The 15,022-nt window shown below is 39.7% G+C and overlaps 1 protein-coding gene across 25 annotated transcripts in view; it reads left to right on the forward strand.

Annotated features, from left to right (window-relative positions):
- The window catches only part of LTBP1 (latent transforming growth factor beta binding protein 1), a gene marked incomplete at both ends in the record, with an annotated part of 334,198 nt that overhangs the window by 234,255 nt on the left and 84,921 nt on the right, over positions 1-15,022 (forward strand). For 15 of the 25 annotated variants that reach the window (XM_084234386.1, XM_084234397.1, XM_084234387.1 and 12 more), the window contains 4 exons: positions 4,215-4,340; positions 5,533-5,658; positions 6,021-6,143; positions 10,837-10,956. In XM_084234386.1, the coding sequence (XP_084090512.1) occupies positions 4,215-4,340; positions 5,533-5,658; positions 6,021-6,143; positions 10,837-10,956 (495 nt within the window). The remainder of the gene's footprint in view (positions 1-4,214; positions 4,341-5,532; positions 5,659-6,020; positions 6,144-10,836; positions 10,957-15,022) is intronic. The other 10 variants (XM_084234408.1, XM_084234392.1, XM_084234410.1 and 7 more) reach the window with 3 other exon arrangements.

Below are 15,022 nucleotides of genomic sequence, written 5' to 3' on the forward strand. Positions count from 1 at the left end.
CCATACTAGAACAAGAAGACTGCTTTGTATCAAGTTTAATCTAAATCAAAATATAGATGTTCCCATTGGTTTGATATGCAAGCCAGACATGGAGATTGAAGCAGCGAATGGATTAATTCTCTCAGGAATATTATGCAATGTTTATTTTCCCCTAAAACAGAGAGGAGGTATTTTTTCCCATAAGTTGAAGAAAAGGATAGAAAAATAAGTAGGAGACTAAAATAAATAAAATCCATTCCACATTGCTTAGTGGTGACATATTTTTGATGGGGACTTTGGAAACAGCCTTTTTAGATTTTGTCATATACATTCTGACATGTAATTATTATGAAGGGAGCCACTTATTTGCAGGAAGTAAGTGTGACATTGTCCACTCTTACTAACTAAATTAATGTCTTGCGGCAGTGTTAGTAGACCAGCTCCAAATGATACATTTCAGCATCTAAATTCTTGATTTAGCACAGTGTCTTGATAGCTCAAGGATAGGTTGGAAAAGCAAACCTTTATTTCTCTGGCAAATATTTACAAAGTGGAAACATCTGTTTCAATTGTTGTGGGACAACTTATACTCATGGTGGGGTGGTTAGGAAGCCAGGGCATTTTTGTAAACCTTTCCATGGGTTTTGATGCCTTCTCAGCCCTTTTCAAGCTTTCTTGATGGCCCTAGCGGACCATCTAGAAATTATTCTTTGACTTTCATAACTGCCTTCTGGAAACCTTTGTAATTATCATGTCCCAAACATTATAAAAACTATTTGCTCATCAGATCTTTTCCAGAACTCAGTATTGACCCCTTACAAAAGCACATGTCCCTGAAGCACATTACCCATGTCATTACAACCTCAATAAACTATGCCGATGGAAAATGAACCCTTTATTTCATGTAAAATCATCATGCTTTAATATTTTCAAGCTCCATTTATTTATTGATTGATTTTGAACAATCACAATGAGGGAAAAAGCTAAGGGTCAACATGTTCATTCTCGTATTTTGCCAAAAGCTTTCTTTTTCACTTAATTCTAGAAAACATAATCAAGATACTGAACATTTAAATCCCCTGTTGGCCTTTTTACCAGGATAAATAGAGCTTTGGTTTTCCATGGGCTTTTGGCCATGACTCGTTATCCAAATTCTACATGAACTCTTGGGAAAGAAACAGAATAAGGTCCTTGATCCAGTGACAGTCAAGTTGTTTTAGGAGTCACTTGTGATAGGAAAGGATAGGACAGTCTTTATCCTGGTTCATGTGGGCTTTAAGGAGGATGTGTGGAAGATGCTAGTACAGAGCTGTCTCTTAGGCTCTGAGGAACCAAACATGCTAAAGAAAAGACATTCCCATCAACTGGTTTCCCCCAGAGATGAGGACTGAGTAATTCTAATTGAGGCTTTGCTGTACTTCCAGAGCTTATGTCAACACAGTATGCTGAAAGAAATGCATGTTTCCACATAAACTGATGCATTTTGTGGGAACAAGTTCAGATACCTAGGAGTCACCTATTAGAAAAATATAAAGAAAGCATAATGTTGCCCTAAAAATCATGGAAAAAAGGAAAATTTTTTCTGTTGTTCAAGACAATACTCTCAGGACTTGTCTTCCTATGTAATGCATCTGTGCTCAGGAATGAAAATTGAATAGAAGAGGAGAGAAAGTATGCAGAGGGGTGGTTTGAGATGTGATTCAAGAGTTTCAAAATTTGAGTATCAATACTTGATTTTTTTACCTTAAAATCAGTATTGATTGATTTTTTGCTGACTAATGAAGATGGTAGACAGGTATCTTGAAGGTGGGAGGGCATTTACTTTCTGCCCTAGAAGGGCAATTCTGCCCAGCAGACGGTCGGAAGGCATCTCTGAAGTCAAACTGATGATGACCATTACATTAAGTAATCTCAAGAGGAACAATGGGACCAGGTGTGGAAACTCAGTACACTTCAGCAAGTGTCCTTTCCCTCCCTGGACGTATCTCTTAGTACCCTCTAGTGGTGCCACAGTGACATTTCTCCCAGGTGGTAATGCTCCAACAACGGGGCTTAGCAATTGCAGGCTGCATCTCTATGGATTTCGTCAATGAGGCAATCACGTCCTTAGACATCCCTCATAAATATCATTCAACCTCATAGCTCCTATTTAAGAAACTAGATTTGGAAGGAAAGGGCCTTATTACTCATTTCATTTCCTAAGACTAGTTAACTCTTAACTATTCTCCTATTTCAGGGCCTGCTTAAGAAATGACTTAAATAGGTTGGCAAACCATGGCATAGGAATGCATCACACCTGAGTTAAGCATCACATATCACAGAATTAAGCATCACATTCACAGAAGCCTTGTGTTCACCTGTGTGATAATTCCATTCTAAGTTGTGCCTGAAAAATGTCATATAAATATTTGGTAATCAGCAGATTGGTGCACAGGGGCAGGGCAGTGCATCCTGACCACATTTTTCATGCAAATCCTAGGTTTAGCATCTTTTAATTTGTTCTGAGTCCTCATCCCTAACATTAGTCTTCTAATTTTTCTTTTCGCAAATATGATAAATATGCCTTTTCTGTTTTAAGAAAATGGCAGAGAAGAATATAAAGGAAGGTCAGTAATGACCAAGAAAATAAAGAACTCTAAATGCCAATAATTTTCCAAGACGGCACCTACCAGCAATAGAGACTAGATGGGAACAGGTGTGTGTCTCAAACTGTTCTACCAAGAATTCCTATAATCTGCAGTAGATTCCCTTGACTTCCAATTTTTATGGCAAGTAGAAATGATATTTTAAAAGAAAATCTTTTCCGATTATAAAAGTAGTAATACATGCTCATTGTAGAAATTTGAAAAATGTAAAATTCCAATCCCTGTAAACAACACTTGGATTTACCTCCTTTCAATCTTTTTTTCTATATATAGTTTAATTTAAATCACATTCTATACTGCAGTTTGTACCCAACTGTATTTAACAAGTATGTATTTCCTCTCCTATTATTGGTATTATGCTTAATGATGTAAAACATACTCTGTTACGTATGTATCATAATTCATTTTCCTGTTATTACCAGTCTCTTACATTTAAATAAGCATGTCGATCACCCATTTTTTGGCCATTTGAATTACCCTTTTTAATAATTTGATATTAGGCTGATTAAACGTTATGTCTCTTTTTCTGAGAGTGAACTGGCATAAATAGACTTAGGAATGGTAGAAGTAGATACATGGTTTTCTCATACAGCCAAGTGATTTTGTGTAAAATACTCAAGATCTGTGTTCACTCTCCTTTCAGTCTAGCACCTTTTCAAATAACTTGTATCAGTGTCTTAAAATAATAGCACAGTGAATAACACTTGCTAAAGAGTGTGGTTTGGATTTTGCAGAGCAACTTCAATCCTAATTTAGTCATTTCCATAGTGAATCTTTGTTAGAGCACTGTTTTTCATATCCTCCTGCAGAATGCATGGTAAGTTTTGGTCACAATCATGTGCTAATTTTCTTCTCATTTCAAACAACTGACCCCTATGGCAAGGCAGTGCTTCAGCTTGTCTTACTGAAAACTTGGTTTTCCTGTGTTGGGCTATGTCGGCTTATTCATGGCAGTGCCCATGTAACCACTGTTTACTGTGTGATGAAGATGAGATAATAGTCCCAGGTTATAAATCTGGGTTTTTTGTTTGTTTGTTTTTTTTTTTTTTGAGTATACATTCTTATAAGTTTGTTTCTTTGTTACACATTCTTTTTTTTTTAAGATTTATTTATTTTTATACAAGAGCTGGGGTATAGGCAGGAGGCGTGGGAGGGTGAGAGGATTCACCAGAGACAGAGTAGGAAGCAGAACATGCAGAAGGACTGAAATACACTGCTGAGGGAGCAACAGGCGAGACAGGAGAGGTCTGCTGTGCCATGTGGGCATCTCAGCCAGGCCGGGAATTGAACCCATGCTGCAGAGGCTGTGGACAGCTTCACAGCGCTGCACTCAACTCGCTACACCACCAGGGAGGCCCTGTTACACATTCTTAACCATCTTCAGTATGAACAGTAATGGTAACAGTGACTAATGATAATAATATTAACTTTCATTGAGCACATACGATGTGCAGGCTCTGGGCTCCAGGCCACCACTTCTAATTGCATTGCTGGTAAATAGCCCATCAGAAAACACAAGGTAAGTTTGCAAGTAGCAATGAAACCTTTGTTTATATCTTTTTTTTTACCCCCACCACATTATTTTAAAAGAAATCAACGAATGTACTGTGAACCCTGATATCTGTGGAGCAGGACACTGCATCAACCTGCCAGTGAGGTACACCTGTATATGCTACGAGGGTTACAAGTTCAGTGAGCAACAGAGGAGATGTGTAGGTAAGAGACATTGTTGATCAACAGAAATATTATTTGATATTAAATATCAACTCTTTGCACACAAAGATCATTTTTCTTTAACTATCATGGGAAAATGTTACTGTATTTAATTAAATTTTTCTTTTAATCCTTGAGCCACAACTCAAAAAGAGCTTGGCTAAATTCATGGACTGCTCCTATCTCTTGATTGAATGCTGCCTCTACCTTGCCAAATATAATGGAGTTACGTAAAGTTGAAATAATCTCCCACAGATTTTAGGTACAGTAAACAAAACAAGAGCTCTAGAGATACCTACATATAGACATGTATCTAGCAAAACTAAATCGGTATATACTGCAATGAAGAATTATTTACATCTAAATGCATAAAATCTGATTTGTAAAAGGGCTTTTCTAGATTGAAAATCAGTGTATGGTTTCACAAACCCAATGAATTTAAAACTGTGGAATCTTGGCTATGCTTCCTTGGAAAACAGTATATCTTGAGTAAGAGGTGTCATGGCATTAAGTAAATCATTTTAATATGTTCACACTAAATTTAACTTCTCCTTCTTTAGAAAAAGAAAACTCAGCACTAGGAGTTACAAGGCGAATATAAAGCACCAAAGGCATAGACCTACTCAAAAAAATACTACTTTAATAAGCTTGATGCCATTCACAAGATGTGTGAATTTTGCAGTTTGCTTTTGTATGTGTATGTTGGGGCAGGGGGAGTGGAGTATCCACCAGCTCCATAAACACAGCTGTTTATCTTTTATTTGCACACATTATTTGTGTTATTGGAACCCTAAAATCTTTGGCAGACAGATTATCTAGTCTAACTGCAGTGCAGGAGTCTCTTCCTGCCACCTCTGAGAGTCCCCGCTGAACCTCTGGGAGCTCTCCCCTGTGCCTGTGCTCAGGCCACATCCCCAGGCAGGGTCTGCTGTGTTGACCTGAAATCTCTCTTGGGAACAGTGATATCACGGTTGTGGCTTCACCTTTTGAAGCAACAATACACCCCAAGTCTGTCCCCTATACTCACAACAACCCTCCGAGTATTTTCGGGGGGCTCTGACATCTCCTTTCACTGTTTTCCCCAGTGATCAAAGTTCTGGTACTCAGGGAAGAGGGTGGTGCTATTTATAAGCAGGGAGACTGAGAATTCCATGCCATGCGACACTAATCCTTTCATCATTATTTTTGTTACCAGATATTGATGAATGCACTCAGGTCCGTCACCTCTGCTCCCAGGGACGCTGTCAAAACACGGAGGGGAGTTTCTTGTGTATTTGCCCAGCAGGATTTATGGCCAATGAGGAGGGTACTAATTGCATAGGTAATGCGTGTTCTTCCTGATATAAATTCCCCAGATCCTGTTTTTTAGGTCCCCCAGGACACCGTCAATTCAGTGCTTATTGACAATTCAGAATATCTTATTCAACACCTGTCATGACATAGTAATTGGATAGATTCTGGGAGATAAAAATATTTCTTTCCTCCAGTACTTTGGAATGAAGACAGGAGACATTAAATGCTTCTTTTGGACCCCATCAGATTTTGATGTGTGTTTAAAAAAAACCGAGGGGAGGCATTGGAATTATTACTTTGGTCTTAAGTTTGGATTGGCCTGGGAGATGGGAGAGGCTTGAAGTCATATTTTGGGAAATTAAACTCAACTGTGTTGTCTGTTTTGTGTAGATGTCGACGAGTGTCAGAGGCCGGATGTGTGTGGGGAAGGGCGCTGTATCAACACCGTGGGGGCCTTCCGCTGCAAATACTGCGATAGTGGGTACCGCATGACCCGAGGAGGCCATTGTGAGGGTGAGTCCCCCGGGGAGCAGAGGACTGTGCTACCTCGAAGTGCTCCTCACACACGACTGCATGCAGGGCTGCGTCCAGACGACTGGGCTGGGTTCTTATTTTCCTCTGCTCTTTGGTGAATGATGCCAGCTCCTTCACTCTCTTCCTTCTGGACATGCATCCTCTTAGCTTCACTGGGGTGACTCTGGATTATTCTCATCTTCCTGCTCCTCACTTTGGCATTTGCCTTCCCTGGTATTTGGAGTGAAGTCACTCTAGAATAATTCATTGCAGAGTCTCTTAGCGTGAACCAAGACTTGATTACAGTGCCTGCGTCATTCATGTGGGGACACGGTGCTGTGTAAACCAGTGTTAGTTTTTAGTTTTCAACCTTTTCGCCTCCTTACATTCCTTAGTTGCAGCTTCTTTCTTTCACACGAGTCCTGGGGCTTGCTTGCAGACTGTCCACAGAAGCACTGTCTGACCAGGTCCGGGTCAGATTCCAACTCTGCTAGATAAAATCTTCTTCTTGTTGACCATAACAGTGAGTTTACTCTCATTTTAAAAATGTTTTGGAAAGCTTTTTCAGCATGGCCAAAATTACTAACCATTTAACATTTCTGTCCATGTTTGTGTCCAAATCACACCGGTTTTTTTTTTTTTTTTTTATATACACTGTTGTACTTTTTAACTATTATCGTGAAGAACTACTCTCAACTTCCCTTTGGAGGTCCCTGTCCGAGTGCCTTGGGATCAGCCTCTTCTATTTATTTATTTATAAATAGTATTTTTTGTTTATTGTGGTAACAGTGGTATACAGCTCTGCGTATCTTTTAGGGGTATAAGTTCACATCTTCAGATGTGTGTCGCCACACCCATAATGCTCCACCATAGTCCATGGGGCCCCCTCTTCCCTTTCCTGTCCACCCCTTCTAGCACCCATAGCCCCAATTCTGCAGTCAGATTTTTAGGGTTTGTCTTGGTCCAGGGTTGTCTATTCCTGTGCTTTTCTTTCTATATCCACGTATTAGTGAAATCATTCTGTATGTCTTTCTCCATCTTATTTCACTTAGCATAATGGCTTCCATCTCCATCCATGCTGTTGTAGACAAAATCTAGACAAAATTTCATCTTTTTAAATAGATGAGTAGTAGTCCCTTGTGTATATACCAAAATTCTTATTTATTTATTTATTTATTTATTTTATTTATTTATTTATTTATACATACATACATACAAGCACTGGGTACAGTCAGAAGCACGGGAGGGTGAGAGAATTCACCAGAGCCAGAGCGGGGAGCAGAGCAGGCAGAAGGATAAAGGTACACTGCTGAGGGGAGCAGCGGGTGGCAGGAGAGGTCTGCATGCCATGCGGGACCCTCCTCCGGTGGCCGGGGAGCAGCCGGGGATCGAACCGGTGCTGCAGAGGCTGTGGGCAGCTTCACAACCCAGTGCTCAACCACTGCGCCAGCGGGGAGGCCCTATACCAAAATTCTTAATCCACTCCTCAATCATTGGGTACTTGGGTTTTCATCATAACTTGGCTGTTGTAAATAGTGCTGCGTGTATCCCTATGAATTAGTGCTTTTGTATTCTTCAGGTTGATAGTAGGAGTGGGACTGATGGATCATATGGTAGATCTGTTTTTGCTGTTGTGAGACACCTCCATACTCTTTCCCTAGGGGCTGGCTGGCTACATGCCAGCCCACCCGCAGTGTACATGGTTCTCTACACTGCATCCTCCCTCCCTCTCGTCAGGAGAGGCACTGTCCTAGGGAAGCACACTGACAGTGCACACTCTGCTGCCTCTCAGATCTGGAACCCCAGGAAGAGGGCAATGGGTGTTGCCACAAATAGGAGCCAGCCACCACCCCCAGCCCCATACCTTCTCACCAACAGCTGGACACCCCCACCCCGGCCCCTTCCTCACCTGACTCAGCTATTCTGAAAACATGTCGCAGCACCTACAGAAATTTGCAAAGTCCAAATATCAGATCAAACCACAATGCCACCCGTGGGAAAGCAAAAGTAGTTCAACTCTAATATCTAACTACTGTAGATATTAAAAAAATCACCCAGAGAAATTTAAAGAAGCAAAATGGGCAGAGAAAAAAATACAACTCAGCCTCTTCTCTAATCTGACTAGACTTCTAGAGCAAGGGAGGGCAGATTGGGCTGAGCAGGCTGCTCTCAGCTGTCCCTTGGCTTCTGTGTGTTGGTTTTCTTCATAGTGCTGATGACCTAGTCCTGGAGGGAGAGCTAATTAGATGTTTTTTGGCACCTGCCTCTACGGCTGGCCTTTTGACTTGGCGCCTTGGGATCTACTCTTGAGAAGTGGGGCCTTTTACGTTACTGGATTCTGATCAACTTGCACCAGGAGGGAGCTCTGAACTCTCTGCAACCATTAAGGGCATGGGGTGGCAGCTGGCCCTTCAGGGAACCCTCCTCCTACTCTGAAGAGGCAGGGGCCCGATGAGACAGGGTAAGTGCTGGGACATCAGCCACAACCCTGATACTGACTGGGAGCCAGTCACTTAGCACCTTTGAAACTTAGCTCATCCCTGAAAGGTGAGAACAGTGAAGCCAGCTCTTATGGTTCTCATGCAAAGACACGCATGTTCCAGCATGTCAGCTGGTGCCTGTCACCTTCTTGTTTCTCAAAAAGTGTTCGTTTCTTTAACCTCCTGGTTCGGTGACTTGTTTTTGCATAGATCTTCTCAGTGCATCTATGGTTGTGAGGGTGTTAGGGGGAAAAAAATGCATGTGAGTTCATCTGCCATACATTCTTGTGTGAAGCAGCATTCCCCAAGGAAGTAATAATCTGATCCTAGGGTTGCACAGAGCACCTCAGAGAAGAAAGATAAGTCAGTAATAACTATACTGTAACAATGGGAAGGAGTAGAAAAGCAATCTAAAGATTATGTAAGTCAATGCAAAGCCATTAGGGTATAAGTCAGTAATATCCAATATGTGGGAATTATTTAGCAGAAATATTACCAGGCTTCCCTGAGTAAATAACATATAATTTTATCCCTATGAAAAGCCTTGAAAAAAAGGTGCCAAATAATGTAGCTGTTTGCTCATTCTGTCATGGACCTGAACCAAAGGTCCCAGGCGTCTGGCTCACTCAAGGTTTTCTCAGCTGTCACTAAGTTGCTTTCAAACCGGGCCAGTCTCCAGGGAGTCTATTGTAATTTACAGACATTATCTCATGCATCCTCACCATCAGGTAGTCCCTAACTTCTAGTTGGGGGGACAAGCTAACAGAAGTGAGAGCAGCAGGAAGTTTAGGGATCTGACCTTGTGTTGCTCAGTGTCTTACTTACTGGGCCAGCCTATCTCCATGACCTTCTCTGGTTTTAGCAGTTGTAGTTCCACCCAAAAAAAAAAAAAAAAAAAAAAATCCCATCCAGAGAAGAATGTAATGCTGTTTGGAACATGAAACTGGCAAACATCATCTTTTTGTAGAACAAGAAGTCCCAGAACATCTGACCTAAAAAAGAAAAAAAAAAAAAAAAAAAAAAGCAGTGTGTCTTTGTTGGCAAGGATTTTTCACTCACAGGGGGAAAAAATGCCAACACTGACCTGGTGCTTATTCTATTAATACAATCTTCAACTGTTTCATATTCAGCATCTTTTTCTACATGTCTGGTGTTATAATGGAGATGATTTCAAGAATTTTCCAGAATGAAGATAATAAAATACCCATATGCATTTCATATATCCACTCTGTGTTCCTCTCAGTTTTCAGCTGAAAGGAAGGTGAGGATGTCTTGAGAATCTGTTTATATTTTAAGTATGATTATAGGTTTTATAAGTACTTATATTTGGGGTGCCTAGTCATTAAAACCAGTCAAGTTCAAAATGCAACTCCAGGAAAAGATTTCAAATGGGGCAGGAACCAAAGTGTTAACCATTCCATTTAAACTGTTAAACCATCTCCTCGACTTACTTTTTCCACTTTTTGTTGTTTTGCCATTCTTAAAATGCCTAAAGCTCTTGGAATAGTTAACTCTTCCACAGTCCCAATTATATTTAAGGCATTTTTCTCCCTACTCACATGGAAAGGTACAATGATTAATTACTTCAGCTAGCTGTGAATGTGAAAAGTAAGGTATATTTTTACCAGAAAATATTACCTTATGATCATACCACCATATTTTCTGGAAAATCTTGAGGTGTATGATGAGTTCATTCTCTCCTAATGTTCTTTTTCTATCTCCAAGGAATTTCTAGCCCATGAAAGGTTTTAAAGGTCTTAAATTACTCAAACTTAGTATGTGCTTGAACCCACGAAGCCAAAGTCAGGATTTCCCTAGAGTATTGAGTGACTGCAGAGACTCTCTCTCTCTGGGTGGCTTCCTCTGTCATTCTCAATACTCGTATTTCTTTCTGTCATGCTGCACTGTTACTTGCAAAGTTTGGTGTTCTTATAGTGGTCCCAGAAGAGCAGTTAGCTCCCACAGCAAAGTGGTCTGGCTCTGTCAGCTGAAGAGCTGAGCCCTCTTCTCTTCCATCTTTCATGGGACATGTGTGAATTTTAACATATGACCATGCATTATTGCTGCATAGAGGCCATCCTTCACGGACCAAGTTATTAATTTCCCCACCAAAATGTAGCTGCAACATAGCATTACCCCCTCTTCATCACCAAAGTAAGCCTTTGCATTAGTCTTCTGATAAAATGTCGTGACCCAGCTTTTTGATTTTTCAGATATTGATGAATGTTTGACTCCAAGTACTTGTCCAGAGGAGCAGTGTGTGAATTCTCCCGGATCTTACCAGTGTGTTCCCTGCACGGAAGGATTCCGAGGCTTCAATGGGCAGTGCCTTGGTAGGTACTAGAGTGTTCTTATCAAGCTTTTGTATCTTCTCCTGGCCTATTTTCTGAAACAGTGCTATAACCCTTCTTTCAGAATGAAAAATAAAAAAGGTTTCTTGCAAAGTTACATCATCCTGATAAAACTTCTAAGAAAAGCTTTAAGCAGTTTCTAACCATAGTGAAAATAAGGAGTCTGACAATACAGGTTAAACCATTCATTTATTCATTCTTACTCAGAATGGTAAGTCGAGGAACCAAAAAAATTCCTTCCTCCAGGAACTTATTCTCTATCAGGGGAGACCAGTATCTACTCAGACATGTCCTATATAAATGCAAGTGCACAAGGAGAAATAAATGCTGGGAAGAAAGGTTCTGTGATGTGCCATGAGCCTAGGGTAAAACAAGTTACCTTTTGGAAAATTCTTCAGTTGAGTTTTAATTTGGTATTTACACAAAATAAGGGCATGGGAGAAAGTTGGCCACAGGAAAGCACCTATGCAAAGGGCTTGCAGGAGGAAGAAGCAGGTCATCTTCAGGTGCTGAAAAGCTGTGTAGCTGAAGGGTGAGAACAAGTGGAGATGCACTGCAAAATGTGAGGCAGAGCCTGTTGAACCCTCTCAGTCCTGAGAAAAATGTTGATAATGATTCTTATAGCTCTGGGAAGACATTTTGGTGAGGGGTGGAATAAGGAGGCATGGAGTGCTTGGCTGTATGGCTTCCTGCTCTGACCCTCGTGCCCAGCACCGGGAGTCTCTATCAGTGTGATCGTGAGATGTTGATCTTTGGGGAGAAGGAATGGTTTTCCTTCATTAATTGTTTATTTGATAAATCGTTTATTTGATTGGTGCTGGTCAGAAAGTGCATTTGGTCTTAATTTTCTCACTTGGCATAAGTTTCATAGTTGTCTATCAAGATTCCATTGTGTTCTCATTTTCACATACTGACGCATAATATAATCCAAGAGCAGAGTCTGAGCAGCACCTTAAATAACTAAAATTCACAATAGTCATATAAACACAACCTTGATTCATGGATTTAATAATAGAATGTGACTGAGCAAATTGGCAAGTGATGGTGCTTCAATATAAATGCTCCTATCCAGATTGGGTAATAATAATAGAGTTCTTACACCTATATCTGTGCACTCATTCTAATTGTGAGCACTTTGCTGCAGTGTAATAACAGAAACACAGCACCTCATTTAAAAGTAATCTTACTTTGCCAACCAGATTAGTAGAATCATAAGCAGAAATATTAGGTCACTGTGTTACACAATCAAAGTCACGCACCCAGTCACTTGTTCCAATAACTTTTGTTTTTGCTTTGCTAAGGCCTCACATTTCCTAGTACTGAAAGTAGGCAATGTACTTTTTCCTTCTGCTTTGGGTAAAATTTTAGGCCCTATGTAATCCTTAGGTAAAACTTCTCCTCTGTGATATAATTGCACTACCATCCTCACTTACTTGGACTTGCAGCTCTTCTAAATTTCTCAGGAGGGCTTTTCAGATTATACCAAAATGGATTTTCCATCTTAATTTTTTATAGTAGGAGAGATTTCAAATGTTGAGAAGTTGAGTGTGACAAAAAGCAGATATCGCAACATACCTTTCTGCTCATATTGAACCAATAAGTGAACTGGATTTTTCTGCTAAACTCTTAACAATGTTGATGAATACCCAACTGTATGTTTTGTTCCTTTGTACTTTTTAGTACTCACCTTTGTACTTCTAATACTTTAAATTGCTTCAGACGGCACAGTCCTTTCTTAAGCTTATCTCTGAGATAAACTCATCATTAGCACAACTTCAGATATATTTATTAGAACTTTTAACAGTTGAATGACTCTTAGGAACCAGACATTTTCCCAGGCTCCAGGAACTGAATGTGAACAAAATTCATTTCCTCTCTCATTGCACTTACCCTTTAGAGTTCTCAGTGAGCTTAGAAATAAACAAGTAAACAAATGAAGTATATGGTATGTCAGGTGCCATGAAGAGAAATAAAGCAGCATAAGGGAGACTAGGGATTTTGGAGAGTCTGTGGTCAGAGAAGGAATCAAATGATAAGTTATAAGGTGTCCTCACTAACCATTTATGTCTCTTACCAGTTATCTATGATTATTTTGTGAGCTTTTATATTTTTTTAGCCAGGATAATTTAGGATACAATGAGACTTTTCCTCAACATTTAATGTATGGCACTAATAAAGATTGTAAATTTTTTTCTCATAATCTCACCCTTTGGTGAAAAGTCCTACACTTGACATTTGTTAGTTGTCATCTGTAAAGATGATAATCTCTACCTCACAGGGCAATTCGGTCCCTTAAGTCTTAGTTTGTCTCATTTTCTATCACTTTCTCTCATTGTGTGTTTTAAAATTATTATAATTAAACTTGCACAATATTTACATATTACTTTGATTTGCCCTTATGCTTTTTTTGGCATTGTGTTTTTAAAAAAACTTGTCAATCTTCACATCAGTGTGACTCTCTTTTTCTGTTAAATGGCTTCATTTAAGAATTGCTATTTTGACCTTATGTTCTGCAGGGATTCGATGCCAGTTACACTTTCTGCTTCTTTCATTGACTTAAATGGTGAACTTGCTGAAACTCTTAATGGCCTCTTTGTATTCTTGCCATGTAATGCAGGTCTTACTGATTGATGCCTCTCCCTGATTTATGAATTAGAATAGAAATTATTTGGGGCAGAACCTGGTAAAATGTTAGCAGGTATTGTCTGGGGGACCACATTTTTTCCTAGTGTTTAGTTCAGGGTATCTAATTCCTCATTCTCAATAGTTTATTGTCCATTTGCAAAATATCTTTCATTTTCAGGCTCTACCTAACACATATCATGTCCTCAGGCTTTTTGGCAACTCCTGTTGGCTCTTCTGTTAATGTAGCTGCTTTTCAAGTTGTGGATTTCAATCCTCTCTTGAGAACCACTTTCATCATTCAGCACTGTAGTCCTTGGACCTCACACTCTGCTTGGACATGTTGCCCCAACCCATCAAGCTCCGCCTCCAGTGACTATTTCATCACCCCATGTTCTGGCCAGTTCCTTTTGGTGGCTTCAACCAGGACCTTTCTTGAGGGAAGCCAGCCTGCCAGGTACTCCAATTACAGGTTTTTCTTGACTCATGGAGAACTGGCCTTATTCAAACCTTTCTAGAGCTGTCCCCCAAAGGACCATCTCTAATACTTAGTGGTTTAAAGGTACGTTACTTTCTCTGATACAAAGATCCTATTTCCATGACTCGAGATAGACTTTGGGCTCTGTGATGTCTCTGAAGTTTAGTTTCACTATCAGTAGAACAGAATTGAAATACTTTCTTCATAAGCTTTATTATTGTCAGAATTTTAAAAATGAAAAAGTACCTAGTAAGGTGTCTAACACATGTAGGGTTCAGTCAATGTGATAAACCTTCTTCTTGCCCCCTCCCTTGTCCTAAAATACAAGAAATGTGATTGTAACTGACACCTATTAAATTTTGTGTTAAGAGCGTCTCTCTTTAACTATATTCTCTTTGAATTTCTGTGAGCTGATCTCACAAAGTTTTTAACTCTCCCTAGTCATAGGAACTTACTCTTAATACTTTTAGTAATCTTAATTTTAAACAGATTCTGAGCATTTGTCTTCAACTTTTTTGGAATTAGGTGACATACATCTTAAGAAGTGTGAACCTGTTCCCCGATACCATGTACAGTATTGTATACCATTTCCATTATTTTACTTTTTTTTTTGCTCACTTTCACTAGAGACATAATATCAACCACCTAATGGGTATATGCAACCAACCCTTTCTGAGTGTTTGTCTTGATTTTTAGTTGAGTCTGTGATAGAACGTGTGGCCCAGACAAATGAATTTCTGAAATTTTTATCAGAAGTAATCCTCCTTTGTCCTTTGTAATGAACTCAACAATGAGTTAGGACTGCTAATTAAATTTCCTAAATGTAATAGATCAATGCATTTGAATGACTTAGTATTAATCAATCACTGGGCAACTGGCTAGTCACAATCTTAATCAAAACCAGATGCAGAGAACTTGGAGGATAAACATGGAACACTCTTTGTTTAA

This window comes from Talpa europaea (genome assembly GCF_964194135.1).
Source record: "Talpa europaea genome assembly, chromosome: 6".
NCBI classification, from domain to species: domain Eukaryota; kingdom Metazoa; phylum Chordata; class Mammalia; order Eulipotyphla; family Talpidae; genus Talpa; species Talpa europaea.